The sequence below is a fragment of the Theropithecus gelada genome, chromosome 11 (genome assembly GCF_003255815.1).
Source record: "Theropithecus gelada isolate Dixy chromosome 11, Tgel_1.0, whole genome shotgun sequence".
In the NCBI taxonomy this organism is placed as follows: domain Eukaryota; kingdom Metazoa; phylum Chordata; class Mammalia; order Primates; family Cercopithecidae; genus Theropithecus; species Theropithecus gelada.
The window spans coordinates 104,431,842-104,447,187 of NC_037679.1; the positions used below are offsets into that span (position 1 = coordinate 104,431,842).

The 15,346-nt window shown below is 40.6% G+C and overlaps 1 protein-coding gene across 2 annotated transcripts in view; it reads left to right on the forward strand.

Moving 5' to 3' along the window:
• Nucleotides 1–15,346, forward strand: part of KDM5A (lysine demethylase 5A) — a 136,874-nt gene that overhangs the window by 31,769 nt on the left and 89,759 nt on the right. For both annotated transcript variants that reach the window (XM_025400961.1, XM_025400962.1), the window contains exons 9-14: nt 980–1,099; nt 3,124–3,282; nt 8,399–8,580; nt 9,166–9,328; nt 10,748–10,867; nt 13,984–14,178. In XM_025400961.1, the coding sequence (XP_025256746.1) occupies nt 980–1,099; nt 3,124–3,282; nt 8,399–8,580; nt 9,166–9,328; nt 10,748–10,867; nt 13,984–14,178 (939 nt within the window). The remainder of the gene's footprint in view (nt 1–979; nt 1,100–3,123; nt 3,283–8,398; nt 8,581–9,165; nt 9,329–10,747; nt 10,868–13,983; nt 14,179–15,346) is intronic.

Sequence of the window (15,346 nt, forward strand, 5' to 3'; positions counted from 1 at the left end):
CACCCAGGCTACAGTGCAGTGGCACGATCTCAGCTCACTGCAACTTCTGACGTCTGGGCTCAGGTGATACTCCCAGCTCAGCCTCCCTACAGATGTACGCCACCACGCCCAGCTAATTTTTGTATTTTTTGTAGAGACAAGGTTTTACCATGTTGGCCAGGCTGGTCTAAACTCCTGGACTCAAGTGGTCCACCTGCCTTGACCTTCCAAAGTGCTGGGATTACAGATGCGAGCCACTGTGCTGGGCCCTGGTGGTATCTTTTAGCTTGCCCAAATTTTTACTTGATTATGCTAAATTTTTCTTAGTGAAAGATTGTAGTACTGTCATTGTCGTGAAATGCCCAGTCTGTTTACTTTTTTTAACAAAATGCTGTGATAGGACATTAAAGAGAAGGTGTTGGCTGGGTGTATGTAAATGCATTCAAAGGTCTTTTATGCCGTTTGAATTATTGCTTATTTACTATTCTCAAGGTTAAAAGATTCAGAGGCAATTCTACTCTGAGTGAGTCATTGTGTTAAGACACTGGTCATGGTGATTGGTAGTGTGAGCAAGCTATTCTCTTAGTCTGATATCCTCACAGTCCAGTGGCTGTCCCCTTATCCATTACCTTTCCCTCCTCCATGAACATGTATTTTCTCCGTGGCCAAAACCGCTGGTGTGCCAAGAGTGTTAGGCATCCCTCGGGATGATTCCGGTCAGTCCTTTAGATGTTTGTCTTGGTGCCAGAACTTAATGCTACTCTGGATCTAAAGCCGTCTTAGTGCCGCCTTCCTGTTGGAAGGCTGTGACGATGACGTCGAGACTCTAGAAAATACTTCCTGATACTGTATTGTAAGGAGCTGATAGTTGTTTTGTTGTCTAGGGTTGATTGGATTTGCTTTACCTAGGGAAATGATCAAAGAAGTTAGTAACTAAGAGCCTTAAAGCTTTCTTCAGTTTCGTTTCAGTGAGTGAATCTTCCATATTTTTTCTTTCCAGGAATGTAGCAAACCTCGAGAAGCCTTTGGATTTGAACAAGCTGTACGAGAGTATACACTTCAGAGCTTTGGAGAGATGGCAGATAATTTTAAGTCTGATTATTTTAATATGCCAGTCCATGTGAGTAAACTATCTTTTAGGTCAGTCTGGGGAGGTACAAAGATTTACCTGAGTCCAAAGCCTTCAGTTTCCTCTTTTTTTTTTTTTTGAGACAGAGTCTTACTTTGTCACCCAGGCTGGAGTGCAGTGGCACAATCTCGGCTCACTGCAACCTCTGCCTCCCAGGTTCAAGCGATTCTCCTGCCTCAGCCTCCTGAGTAGCTGGGACTACAGGCACCGCCACCATGCCCAGCTAATTTCTGTATTTTTAGTAGAGACGGGGTTTTACCATATTGACCAGGCTGGTCTCGAACTCCTGACCTTGTGATTTGCCTGCCTCGGCCTCCCAAAGTGCTGGGATTACAGGCATGAGCCACTGTGCCCGGCCTTCTCTTTTACTTTTATTATTTTGTAGAAAACAGGGACTGCATGAAAAAGATGATGAAACACTACATCTTAAAATCAGGGGCCTGACATCTATTTCTTTTTCTTTCACTGTCTGTTGTGGCAGTATGTACTCCTTTGTTGTAAAATCTATTTTTTTTTTTTTTGAGTTGGAGTCTCATTCTGTCACCCAGGCTGGAGTGCAGTGGTGCAATCTTGGTTCACTGCAGCCTCCTACCCCCAGGGCCAAGTGATTCTCCTGCCTCAGCCTACCAAGTTGCTGGGACTACAGGTGTGCACTGCTATACCTGACTAATTTTTGGATTTTTTTTTTTTTTTTAAACAGAGTCTCGCTCTGTTGCCCAGGCTGGAGTGCAGTGGCACCATCTCTGCTCACTGCAGCCTCCACTGCCCGGGTTCAAGCAGTTCTCCTGTCTCAGCCTCCCAAGTAACTGGGACTACAGGTGCACTCAACCACTGCCAGCTGATTTTTGTGTTTTTAGAAGAGATGGGGTTCACCATATTGGTCAGGCTGGTCTCGAACTCCTGACCTCAGGTTATCCACCTGCCTTGGCCTCCCAAAATTCTGGGATTACAGCCATGAGCCACTGCGCCCAGCCAATTTTTGTATTTTTAATAGAGATGGGATTTCACCATGTCACCTAGGCTGGTCTTGATCTCCTGACCTCAAGTGATCTGCCTGCCTCGGCCTCCCAAAGTGCTGGGATTATAGGTATGAGCCACTACGCACCACTGTAAAGTCTATTTTGATGCTCGAATTGTTATATTAGCCCTCTATGAGTAATCCTTTACAGAAAAGCATAAAGTATTGGACAATTGCTGCTTTTCTTTATTTTTACTGTGGGGTTTGCTTCTTTTCCTAGGATATCTTAGGCTTTTTTAGTCCCTGTCCAAAAAATTTGCTATAGTTATTAAAATTTAGTCTTGCCTTAAAGACTTGAAATCTCAACCCAGATGCCCATCAATGATAGACTAGATAAAGAAAATGTGGCACATATATACCATGGAATACTATGCAGCCGTAAAAAAGGGTAAGTTCATGTTCTTTGCAGGGACATGGATGAATCTGGGAACCATCATTCTCAACAAACTAACACAGGAACAGAAAACCAAACGCCCCATGTTCTCACTCGTAAGTGGGAGTTGAACAGTGAGAACACATGGACACAGGGAGGGGAACATCACACACCAGCGCCTGTCTGGGGGGTCGGGGCTAGCATTAGGAGAAATACTCAATGTAGAACTTAAAGTATAATAAAAAACAAAAAGAAAATGAAATTTTGTGTTAAAATCATCAAATAAAAGGCAAAACATAGAAGCTATTAAAAAATTTAGTCTTGCTGCTTACATTTCCTTATTCCTCCTTGATTTCCTGGTTCATCTTTGTTCTTACTCTTGGGAAACAGTTTCCTTCAGAAAAGGGCAGCACAGTTCATTACGTTTTTCTGAATGTCCGAGTTATCTCAGCTTTTCCCTGTTCTCAATGGAAAAAGCTAGGGTCTGGGTCTTTACTTCTCTAGGGAATCAGAAGATTTTTAATCTCATCATGGGTTTGTGTTTACTTGACCCTGTGTATTATGTTATACTGGGTTATAGTTATAGTGGTTTAATAATTTGTCGTCTTTCTTTTCCCTGTGTAGATGGTTCCCACAGAACTAGTAGAAAAGGAATTTTGGCGGCTGGTAAGCAGCATTGAAGAAGATGTCATCGTGGAATATGGGGCAGATATCTCCTCAAAAGACTTTGGAAGTGGATTTCCGGTGAAGGATGGGCGGAGAAAGATGCTGCCAGAAGAAGAGGTGCAGATTTATTCAAACTTTTGCTCACCTCCAAGCTGATTTAGCTTTTGCATAGAAAACTACAATTCTTTATTTTAAGGGATCACATTAACTTAAAATATTAAATATGTAGGATTTGGCAGTATAAATAATCTTCAGTTTTGAGAACAATGAATTCAGAATACTTTCAAAAATTATTTAACTCTGCATTTTTGTTATTGTTGAGAAGGAATCTCGCCTCTGTCGCCCAGGCTGAAGCACGAGCTTAGCTCACTGCAACCTCCACCTCCTGGGTTCAAGCAGTTCTCTTGCCTCCGCCTTCCGAGTAGCTGGTATTACAGGTACCTGCTATTATGCCCGGCTGATTTTTGTATTTTTGTAGAGACAGGGTTTCACCGTGTTGGCCAGGATGGTCTTGAACTCCTGACGTCAGGTGATCTGCCTGCCTCGGCCTCCCAAAGTGCTGGGATTACAGGCATGAGCCACCGTGCCTGGCTATTAACTCAGCATTTTTTTTTTTTTAAGAGGAGTTTTGCTCCTGTTGCCCTGGCTAGAGTACAGTGGCGTGATCTTGTCTCACCGCAACCTCTGCCTCCCGGGTTCAAGCAGTTCTCCTGCCTCAGCCTCCCCAGTAGCTAGGATTACAGGCATGCGCCACCACGCCTGGCTAATTTTGTATTTTTAGTGGGGTTTCTCCATGTTGGTCAGGCTGGTCTTGAACTCCCGACCTCAGGTGATCCACCTGTCTTGGCCTCCCAAAGTGCTGGGGTTACAGGCATGAGTCTCTGTGCCCGGTCAGCTCTGTGTTTTAAAACTAATTTAGGCTGAGTGGAATGACTCACGCCTGTAATCCCAGAACTTTGAGAGGCCAAGGTGGAAAGGTCACCCGAAGCCAGGAGTGACAGAAGAAAATCCTATCTCTTAAAGAAAAGGAGAAAAAAGCTAATTAGTTTAAAATTTTAACTCCAGTTTAATATTTTTGCCTAGTTCTTTCTGTTGTAAAATCCAGGGCAGGCATGGTGGCTCACGCCTGTAATCCCGCACTCTGTGAGGCCAAGGTGGGTGGATCACGAGGTCAGGAGTTCAAGACCAGCCTGGCCAAGATGGTGAAACCCCGTCTCTACTGAAAACACAAAAATTAGCCATGCATGGTGGCAGGTGACTGTACTCCCTGGGAGGCTGAGGCAGGAAAACTGCTTGAACCCAGGAGGTGGAGGTTGCAGTGCGCTGAGATTGTGCCACTACATTCCAGCCTTGGCAACAGTGAGACTCTGTCTCAAAAAATAAAAAAAAGAAAGTTTAGAAATATTTGATTCTATGTTTATCATATTGTTTCATTTTTCTTTTTTTTTTTTTTTTGAGACGGAGTCTCGCTCTGTCACCCAGGCTGGAGTGCAGTGGCCGGATCTCAGCTCACTGCAAGCTCCGTTTCCCGGGTTTACGCCATTCTCCTGCCTCAGCCTCCGGAGTAGCTGGGACTACAGGCGCCCGCCACCTCGCCCGGCTAGTTTTTTGTATTTTTTAGTAGAGACGGGGTTTCATCGTGTTAGCCAGGATGGTCTCGATCTCCTGACCTCATGATCCACCCGCCTCGGCCTCCCAAAGTGCTGGGATTACAGGCTTGAGCCACCGCGCCCGGCCTCATTTTTCAAAACATATGTTTCCCTTTTGAATATAGGATAAATCTAAGCTTCTCAGTCCAAAACTTAAAATTAAAGATCTAATCTTTTTTTCTAGTGTTATTTCCTGTATTTTTGAGTATGACTATTCCATTCTGCCGCTTCACCAGCTAGACTAGTATATACTCTGTAATTTACCTTTTACATTCTTGTAGCTCTTCCTCCTAGAATGTTTATTCAAATCTTATCTGTCCTTCAAAGCTCAACACAATTTCTTCCTTGCTGTGAAGTTTTCCTAACAATCTTTGTTGTCCTTTCTCGTACTGCTATAAATAAATACTTGAGACTGGGTAATTTATCAAGAAAAGAGGCTGTACAGATTCCACAGGCTGTACAGGTAGCATGGCTGAGGAGGCTTTGGGAAACTTTCAATTATGGCAGAAGGTGAAGGCTAAGCAGGCACGTCTTACGTGGCCAGAGCAGGAGGAAGAGAGAGAAGCGGGAGTTGCTCCACACTTTTTTTTTTTTTTTTTTTTTTGAGACAGAGTCTCGCGCTGTCGCCCAGGCTGGAGTGCAGTGGCCGGATCTCAGCTCTCTGCAAGCTCCGCCTCCCGGGTTCATGCCATTCTCCTGCCTCAGCCTCCCGAGTAGCTGGGACTACAGGTGCCTGCCACCTCGCCCGGCTATTTTTTTGTGTTTTTTAGTAGAGACGAGGTTTCACTGTGTTAGCCAGGATGGTCTCGATCTCCTGACCTCGTGATCCGCCCGTCTCGGCCTCCCAAAGTGCTGGGATTACAGGCTTGAGCCACCGCGCCTGGCCTCCACACTTTTAAACAACCAGATCTCGTGAGAACTCACTGTTGTGAGAACAGCAAGGGGGGGATATCTGCCCCCATGATCCGGTCACCTTCCACCAGACACCTCCTCCAACATTGGGTATTCCAGTTCAACATGAGATTTGGGTAGGGACACAAATCCAAACCATATCACAATCCAAACCCATGATGATCACTGTTTTGTTGTCCTCTGAAGAACTGTATTTTTCTCTTCTATGTGTATTTGGAATTTTATATATGTTACCTTGTATTGTAACTTTTTTTTTTTTTGAGATGGAATCTCGCTCTGTTTCCCAGGCTGGATTGCAGTGAGGCAATCTTGACTAACTGCATGCTCCACCTCCTGGGTTCAGGCACTTCTGCCTCAGCCTCCCTAGTAGCTGGGGCCACAGGCGTGCACCACCATACTCGGCTGGTTTTTGTATTTTTACTAGTGATGGGATTTCACAGTGTTGGCCAGTCTGGTTTCGAACTCCTGACCTCAAGTGATCCACCAGCCTCGGCCTCCCAGTGTTCTTTTTGTTTGTAGACCTAGTCTCTTCAATGAAATTCACTGTTTTTCAGCCAACCAACTGACCAATCAAAAAACATTGAGCAATAACCTGTTGAGATTCTTTTATTTCGTTTTTTGTTAGCCTGTTGAACTTTAGGGATGGATCTCTTTGCCATTTCTTATTGGAATTCTTAGTTAAACCTATGTTGGACTTTGTTATTCTATCGTCTGTGACTTTTTTTTTCTTTTCTTTTTTTTTTTTTTTTTTTAGTGAGACAGCGTCTCGCTCTGTCTTTCAGGCTGGAGTGCAGTGGCATGATCTTGGCTCACAGCTTCAGTCTCCTGGGCTCAGGGGATCCTCCCACCTCAGCCTCCCTAGTAGTTGGAACACCACCACGCCTGGCTAATTTTTGTATTTTTTGTGGAGATGGGGTCTCGCCATGTTGACCAGGCTGGTCTCAAATTCCTGGGCTGAAGTCATCTGCCTGCCTGGACCTCCCAAAGTGCTGAGATTACAGGCATGAGCCACCGTGCCTGGCTTCTCTCTGACTCTTTTTTTTTTTTTTTGAGACAGAGTTTCGCTCTTGTTGCTCAGGCTGGAGTGCAATGGGGCGATCTCGGCAATCTCCGCCTCCTGGTTTCAAGTGATACTCCCGTCTCAGCCTCCCCAGTAGCTGGGATTATAGGCGCCTGCCACCATGCCCAGCTAATTTTTTGTATTTTTAGTAGAGACAAAGTTTCACTGTGTTGGCCAGACTGGTCTCAAACTCCTGACCTCAGGTGATCTACCTGCCTCACCGTCCCAAAGTGCTGGGATTACAGGTGTGAGCCACTGCACCCAGCCCGCCTCTCTGTGACTCTTAATTACAGTTTGAAAGTTTGTTTATTTCTGTGCTGCATTATAGATAATTTCCTCAAACCTGTCTTCTAGTTCACAAATTCTCTTTAGCTTTGTCATTGGCTCTTTAACTTCTTACCTTGACGGTTTTTTATTTTTAGCTTGTATTATAGAAACTTCTAAACAGTAAGCACAATAATGACCCTACCCCCACCCCTGCGAGTTCCTGACGTCCACATTCAGTTATCAACTTTCTAATAGCAGATTCTCATATCTGCTTCTGCATTCAAACTGTTATGATAGCACATATAATCTTTCCCCTGGAAAACTCACACTATACTCCTGCAAGAATGTAAGTGGAAAAGGCAAATGATGTCTTAGAATTACTATGAAGATAGTTTGACTTAGTGGATCCTCTGGATCCCATTTTGAGAACTGCTCTCTGTAAAGATGATAAGCACTTTTTTAAGTCACAGCCTCATACGGCTTCAGGGATGGATGTTGGAAAGTCATTCTCCAGTGCCAGTCTCCAATTAGAAGCCCCTGTGAAAACCCTTGCAACAGCTTCCTTTTTTATTCTGGCTGGCTTCCGCTCTGTTTCCAGAAACTGGGAATTCCCTTTTCTTTTGGGTTCAGCTGTGAAGTTTTTTTGGTTATTGTTATCATTTGTCCAGTATTTCTAGGTGTGTTTGTATAATGGTTAGGAGTGATGGCAGTGACTTTCTGCATTGTGTCAGTCTTCATTGTTGCCACAAGTTCAGGATTATATGTATTATTACATTTTGTCTTTACAGTATCTAGCACCATTCCATCAATATAGTAATAAGATTTTAGGATATTATGCTACTGGGTATAAAATAGAAATATTGATGTTGTATTAAGGTGGGACCCATTTTCCTGACCGACTGGAAAATAAAGAATTGCTTATGTGCTTTGGAGTAACCAGAGGCATCTAAGATAAAGGGAATCTAAGTAGAACCTAGACAGAAGGTAGGATTAAATATTGAGTTATATGAGTTACATGGTAAACCAGAGGTATCTGAGATAAAGGATATCTAAATAGAACCTAGACAGAAGGTAGGATTAAATATTGAGTTATATGAGTTACATGGTAAACCAGAGGTATCTGAGATAAAGGATATCTAAATAGAACCTAGACAGAAGGTAGGATTAAATATTGAGTTATATGAGTTACATGTAGTGGATAGCAAAGATCACAGACTGTATGCACTAGAGTATAAATATTATAAAATTTTTTACTTTTCTGGAAAGATTCCCTTGACATTTCTATTGAGCACTTTTCATTTCTGATTTTTCATTTACAGTTTTTTTTTTTTTCCCTCTCTTACAGGAATATGCACTTTCTGGTTGGAATTTGAATAACATGCCTGTCCTGGAACAGTCTGTTCTTGCGCATATTAATGTGGACATCTCTGGCATGAAAGTGCCATGGCTCTATGTGGGAATGTGTTTCTCTTCTTTTTGCTGGCACATTGAAGATCACTGGAGTTATTCCATCAACTACTTGCACTGGTATGTACAGTCTAAAATACAGCATGCGTGGACTCTGCTGAAGTCTGGTGGATTAATGATGCCAAGTTTTTGATCTTTAAGGTTTACAGACAGAGTCTGTTTAAGGTTTCCATAATTTCTAGCCTTGGCCTGTTTCTTTGGGTAGTAAAACTGAACTCAGTGAAGCTGTTTAGAGGCATTCTGGAGAGCACTGATTGTTCTGATCATTGTGGGGATAGTTGGAATGTCCGTTATTCACATGGACCTGTGAATCAAGGTCATGTATCAGCATCCTTTGGGACAGTGCTTACTTTTCATATAGCGTCTTTCCTGTTTGAAGGTGTTTTCACTGATCTGCCTTGCAGAGTTCATGTACTGAGTTGCTTTTCTAATTGTAGTGATAAGTTTGTATCTGCCTATATATACTACTATTTACTTACCTCCTGTTGTGAACAACAACACAGGTTTATGAGATGGTTGCTAGAATTCAGGGCATATAATCTGACTATGGAATAGGACAAGTTAATTATAATTTGGTGGACTGGAATCAGATGCCCTAGCCTCATTGGTACCATGTTCTGCCTAAACAGTTATTTCTTTTGCTAGGGGGGAGCCAAAGACATGGTATGGTGTGCCATCTCATGCTGCAGAACAGCTGGAGGAGGTGATGAGAGAGCTGGCCCCTGAGTTATTTGAATCCCAGCCTGATCTTCTGCATCAGTTAGTCACCATCATGAACCCCAATGTGCTGATGGAGCATGGTGTGCCTGTGAGTCTTTTGCTGTCTTCCTTCAGTTTCTTGTTTGTTTGTTTTTTTCATTTTTGAAACAGGGTCTTGCTCTGTGGCCCAGGCTGGAGTGCAGTGGCACAATGATTGCTCATTGCAGCCTCGACCTGCTCAGCTCAAGCAGTTCTCCTGCCTCAGCCTGGTGAGTGGCTGGGACTGTAAGAGCATACCACCACCCCCGGCTAATTTGTTGTATGTTTTTAGAGACGAAACCTTGTTGTGTTGCCCACGCTGTTCTCGAACTCCTGAGCTCAAGCAGCCCTCCCACCTCGACCCCCCAAAGTGTTGGGATTACAGGTGCGAGCCACTGCACCCAGCCAGTAGTTTTAATTTAAAGTTATTTTAGCTTTTGATTAGATAGAATAATGACATGTGCTTTGTTTTATAACTAGAAATGAGTCATAACATCTTTTAGCCAAATTAGAATTTATACTCTGCAGGGAACAACTTTTACCTGATTAAGAAGGGGAGTATTAAAGTATGAATCATACTTTATGTATAGCTACCTATTCACATAACCTTCTTTTTTCAGTAAATATTACATCCTACTTTGAACAAAAATCTCATATTCTTTGTTATCCCTGTTTAACCAAAGCAGAGGTATTTTAAGTGGTGGCTCTAATAACTAATAAGGATGCTTATCCTAATAACTAATAAGTATGCTTATCCTTATTTTCTCAGATTTCTTAGCTTTTAATACATGAGATAATGAAATAAAAATATACTGCAAATGCCTTTTTTCACTTTTGAACCTAAGTTTGAAGATGTTTCTCAAATTCAAGCTAATGCCTGATAAAGTATAAATTTAACAGGTTTACTATAGATAATCAAATATTCATCATAACCTTAAAGAGAAAGTAGATTGAGTAACATTTATAAAGTTACTTTGTTTTTAAGTAATAAATTTATACCAGAATCTGAGACTTTTCAGGAGACATACAGTATTATTGTAAAACAAAGTGAGATTTGATTTTGGGGACATCTCATTGGGGATGTCTCATGTGCTATGTGAGTTTAGTTAGTTCCAAAAAACTATCCAAAAGTAGCAGGAAGTTCTATTCTTTGCCACTATTTATGATACAAGAATAAAACAAATTCTTTTAATTGTAAAAATTGTATCAGTTTAAGAAACTCGTAGCTCACTGAGAGTAATTTTTTTTTTTGAGAATTTCTTTTGGCTGCTAATTCTTGTCATGAATTATAATCTATTATCAGTGACTATTTTAAGAAGGTAGAATTCTGGCTATTTCTGATATCATTTTCCGATATGTTTAACTTAATGCTTTATTGTTTTCAGTTTTAGAAAATGCATCTGAAATTATCTGACTAATAAAATCTGTCTTCCTCTTTTTGTTGTTTTTATTTTTTATTTTTGTATCCCTGTTCCCAATTTGCATTTAGGTGTACAGGACCAATCAGTGTGCTGGCGAGTTTGTTGTGACCTTTCCTCGTGCCTATCACTCTGGATTTAACCAGGGCTACAACTTTGCTGAAGCTGTGAACTTCTGTACTGCTGACTGGGTCTGTTCTATAGCAAGTGGCTGTTGTACGTCTACTAACCCCCTATAAATATAAAGCAGCTCAGTTGCCATGTTTGCTTAGCTGGGCTGAGGGTAGGGTTCATCAGTATTTTAGTGGAGACTGGAGTGGCTATTATAGTTTAGAATGCTAAGCAGATTTCCATCACATTTTTTATTTTGAAGATTTCCATCACATTTTTCATTTTGAAGATTTTATAGTTCTTACCCATTTATTATTTTCCTCATTCTGTTTGAACTTGCTTCCCTCATTTCCATTCTTTTCCTTCCCTTTCCCCTTCCGCCATTTCCTTCTTTCCTTCCTTTCCTTCTCTCCTTTGCTTTCCTTTATTTGGACTCCCTCCCTTCTGGTCAGGTGCTCAGAAGAGAGAGACTGTTTGAACTTATAAATAGTCGATTCTTTCTGAATCCTTCTTTTCTAAGGGAAAATACAGATTGGTGCAAAAGTAATAGTGGCTTTTGCCATTGAAGATACAAGTTGGTGCACAAGTAATTGCACTTTTAAAACCGCAACTACTTGTGTACCAACGTATGGTTTTCTTAGCTTTTGCTTTCTCTGAGCATTTTTGGGACTTATTAAGGTGATCAGGCTTATAGAGATAATTTCAGATATTCTACCATATTTTCAAATACGTAGCTTTGAAATTTTACAAATTCCTTCATTTTTTTTTTTTTTCTGGTAGACAGTTAGGTGATTTTATTAGTCTTGCCATTTTATGTTTTATTCTGTTCCTTTTTTTAATTTTAAAAGAGTAACTCTAATATTGAGATCTCTGCACTATACTTTTATGTAAATGATAACGCTAGGTAATTGCTGTTTTGCTTTTGTATGAAGTAGATAATCAAAAAGTATTTAGTGACTGTTATGTTGCTTGGGAGAAGGCTATATAGTATATTTATGATACACACTGACTTTATTTTCTTGTATGGGTGCTGTTTTTGTTGCTTCTGTTAACATTTTGGGGGCAACCCTTTAATAATGGATCTTATGTTTTCTGCAGGCACCTTAATTTGTTAAATTCCATGATTAACCATATAGAGATTGTTTTTGTTTCCTTTGCTAATGAGTAAAATGATACAATGAATAGTCTTTCTTGATCCAATAGTTTTGAAATTTTTTCTTATTAGGCTTTGGAAACAGCATAATTTAGGAAGAACAAGACTAGGCTTAGGATTTTGCCTTGGGCTTGAGCTCTGTTTTTAAACATTCAACCAGCATTTATTGAGTGTTTATGATACATGGTAATTGGCTAGGTATAGAAAATGGGAGGATTTAGGAGCTGGAGATAGTTTCTGCTGTTCCCCTTGTCACTGTTATTGGCATTTGACCTTGGGCAGCTTTTAACATTTCACTGGGCCTAAGTTTTTTAGCTGGTATGTAAAGATGCTGGTAGATTCACTTAATAACCTCAGACAAGTTAGAGGATATGCGTGGAAGCCCTTGACACTCTTTAGAAGAAGGGTGTGATACAAATTAAAAGTTGTAGCAATTTTAGCTCTGGAATAAATTAATGGGACTAATTCTTATAAGTTACAATGGGTAATCACTTCTATTTTATGTGGCTTCCTCACATATTTTAATAGTTAAGAACTGCAAATCCCACAGTATGATTTTTTCTTCTACTTGTTTTTGTATTGAGACTAGGTGAGAAATTTTTAAAGAGTACGTACTTAAGATATGAAAGAGTTGTGTGTTGTTAATAGACAAAATAATTGCTAATCATAGGTTCAAAACACACACACACACACACACACACTTTCTCCTTGGGAAAGTTTTTTCTTTGAAGAGTATGGAAACACTGCATAATTCAGAGATAGCCTCATATTTTCTTTGATTTCTCAGATTCCTTTCTGCCTTTCTCAAACTGTAGATGGATTCTAAAAGGGTCTTAAAGGTCAATTTCTTATTTTTTCTCTCTTATATTACAAATACAAACAAAACTCCTTTATCCAAGTTCTTCTGCCTGAGCATAGGAAAGAAGTTGAAGTTGGAGTGCGTATTTATGTGTAGGGCATAGCTGTTGTTATAATTTGGCTTGTAGCTTGATAATTACGGAGATTTTCAAGATTTATTTTAAAGGCTGTAACTGTTCATTTATGAAAAGTGATGATTTAGTCATTTATTTCACTGTTAGGGAAATAAAGTATATAATTTTATAATTTCACTTTGAATTATCTTTCTGCCAGGCTTGTTTTTATTTTTATTTATTTTTTTTTTGAGACGAAGTCTCGCTCTGTCGCCCAGGCTGGAGTGCAGTGGCCGGATCTCAGCTCACTGCAAGCTCCGCCTCCCGGGTTCACGCCATTCTCCTGCCTCAGCCTCCCGAGTAGCTGGGACTACAGGCGCCCGCCACCTCGCCCGGCTAGTTTTTTGTATTTTTTAGTAGAGACGGGGTTTCACCGTGTTAGCCAGGATGGTCTCGATCTCCCGACCTCGTGATCCGCCCGTCTCGGCCTCCCAAAGTGCTGGGATTACAGGCTTGAGCCACCGCGCCCGGCCAAGGCTTGTTTTTAAAGTAATTTCTAGGTGCTAAAATCTAAATCGTCCTTTGTTTTGGTTTTTGCAAAAAAAACTAAATGTCAGCCAATGTGGATTGCTTAAGTATTACTTTTTCCCTCTTTCCTATTTTTTTCTTTTTTTTTTCTTCTAATAACATCTATTCTTTTTGTTCTATGGAAATTTGAGTCCTGAGTATTTCCACTTAACCCTTTTTGGCTTGAACTTATTTAATTATTTACTTTTACAGTATTTTTCTTTTTCTTGTAAGGGCAGGCTCATGTTAAATTGGTCTAAAAGAGTTTGCTGCCTCAGTTATATACCAAAGAACTCCTTGATATACAATAAATAGAAAATTAGCAGTTTAGGCCAGAAATTTAGCATTTCAGATTATGGGAATTTTCTGTGGGAAAGCCTTTGAAATTCTGGCTGGGTCATACAGGGTTAATATTTACAGTTAATGTAATATTGCCTCTTTATATTTAAATGGATTTGGTATTCTGTCTTCTTTCTAATAAAAGGGAGGACCTGGAGGGTAAGTAGTGGTTCTGTTCTGGGGTATGTTAGAAGCGAGTTATTTAATTTGGAAATCTCCTTTTCAGTTGCCCATTGGACGTCAGTGTGTGAATCATTACCGACGCCTGAGGCGCCATTGTGTCTTTTCCCATGAGGAACTCATTTTCAAGATGGCAGCAGATCCAGAATGCTTAGATGTGGGGCTGGCTGCCATGGTCTGCAAAGAATTGACTCTCATGACTGAGGAAGAAACACGATTAAGAGAGTCTGTTGTACAGATGGTGAGTTTGCTGAGCACATTTTCTATGTTTGATACTGCTTATGGGATATGCTAAATAAACCTATAGATAGAATTTTCATCTCTGATTCCCTAGGAGTTAAACATAAAAATCACTGATTTGGAGAAGATTTTATGTTTTTATGACTGACATACTGGTTTCTCCAGATTAAAAATGTTTTAGGAATCTTATCATCTAGGTTTTTAAAACGAGTCCTATCAGAATTTCTTAGGCATATATTTATGTTTTAAATCTTCTACATACGGTGTTAATTGTTTAAAAATAAAATTTAAATCATTTTTTTTCTGAGCTTTGTGTTGAGTAAGTTGTGTTTCTGGCAATTACAGACTGTCAGTTTGAATTAATCTTTTTCCCTCCCCTTTAAGTAATTTGATGAATAGGAAGAATGGAATAACCAAGGGTTGGGATTTAAAATACTTAGGATAAGCTAAGCATCATCACATTGAACTGGCTAATATATGAGAAAATGTGTATCTTTAGCATCATCTTGGCCTGTTCTATCTGATATTTCCTGCATAGCTGGCTAGCTTCATTAGGTTTACACCATGCTTCCTCCTGTTTTTGTATCATGTCCCTTCTCCTTCTCTGCCTGATATTCTGTCTCTGTTTTTAAAATAACTTTGTTGAAGCATAATTGAGATGTAATAAACTACATGTGTTTAAAGTGTACAATTTGATAAGTTTTGACTATCTATATACCCATGAAACCATTGCTACAATCAAGATAATGAATATATCTATCACTCCTACAAGTTTTTTCATGCCCTCATATGGTTCTTCCTTCTTGCTCTGTACCACCTTTTTGAAAGATGGGTTCTCTCTCTGTTGCCCAGGCTGGAGTGCAGTGGCACAATCATAGCTCACTGCAGCCTCAAACTCCTGGGCTCAAACAATCTTCCCACCTCAGCCTCTGGAGTAGTTGAGACTGCAGGTGCGTGTTACCATGTCCGTCTAATTTTTTAAATTTTTTGTAGTGGTGGAGCCTTGCTTTGTTACCTAGGCTGGTCTCAAACTCCTGGCTTCAAGCAGTCCTCCTGCCTTGGCCTCCCGAAGCGTAGGGATTACAGGCATGAGCCACCACACCTGGCCATCCTGCACCATCATCTTCTCCTCTTGCCCCAAACCCCAGAAACCACTATTCTTTCTTTGC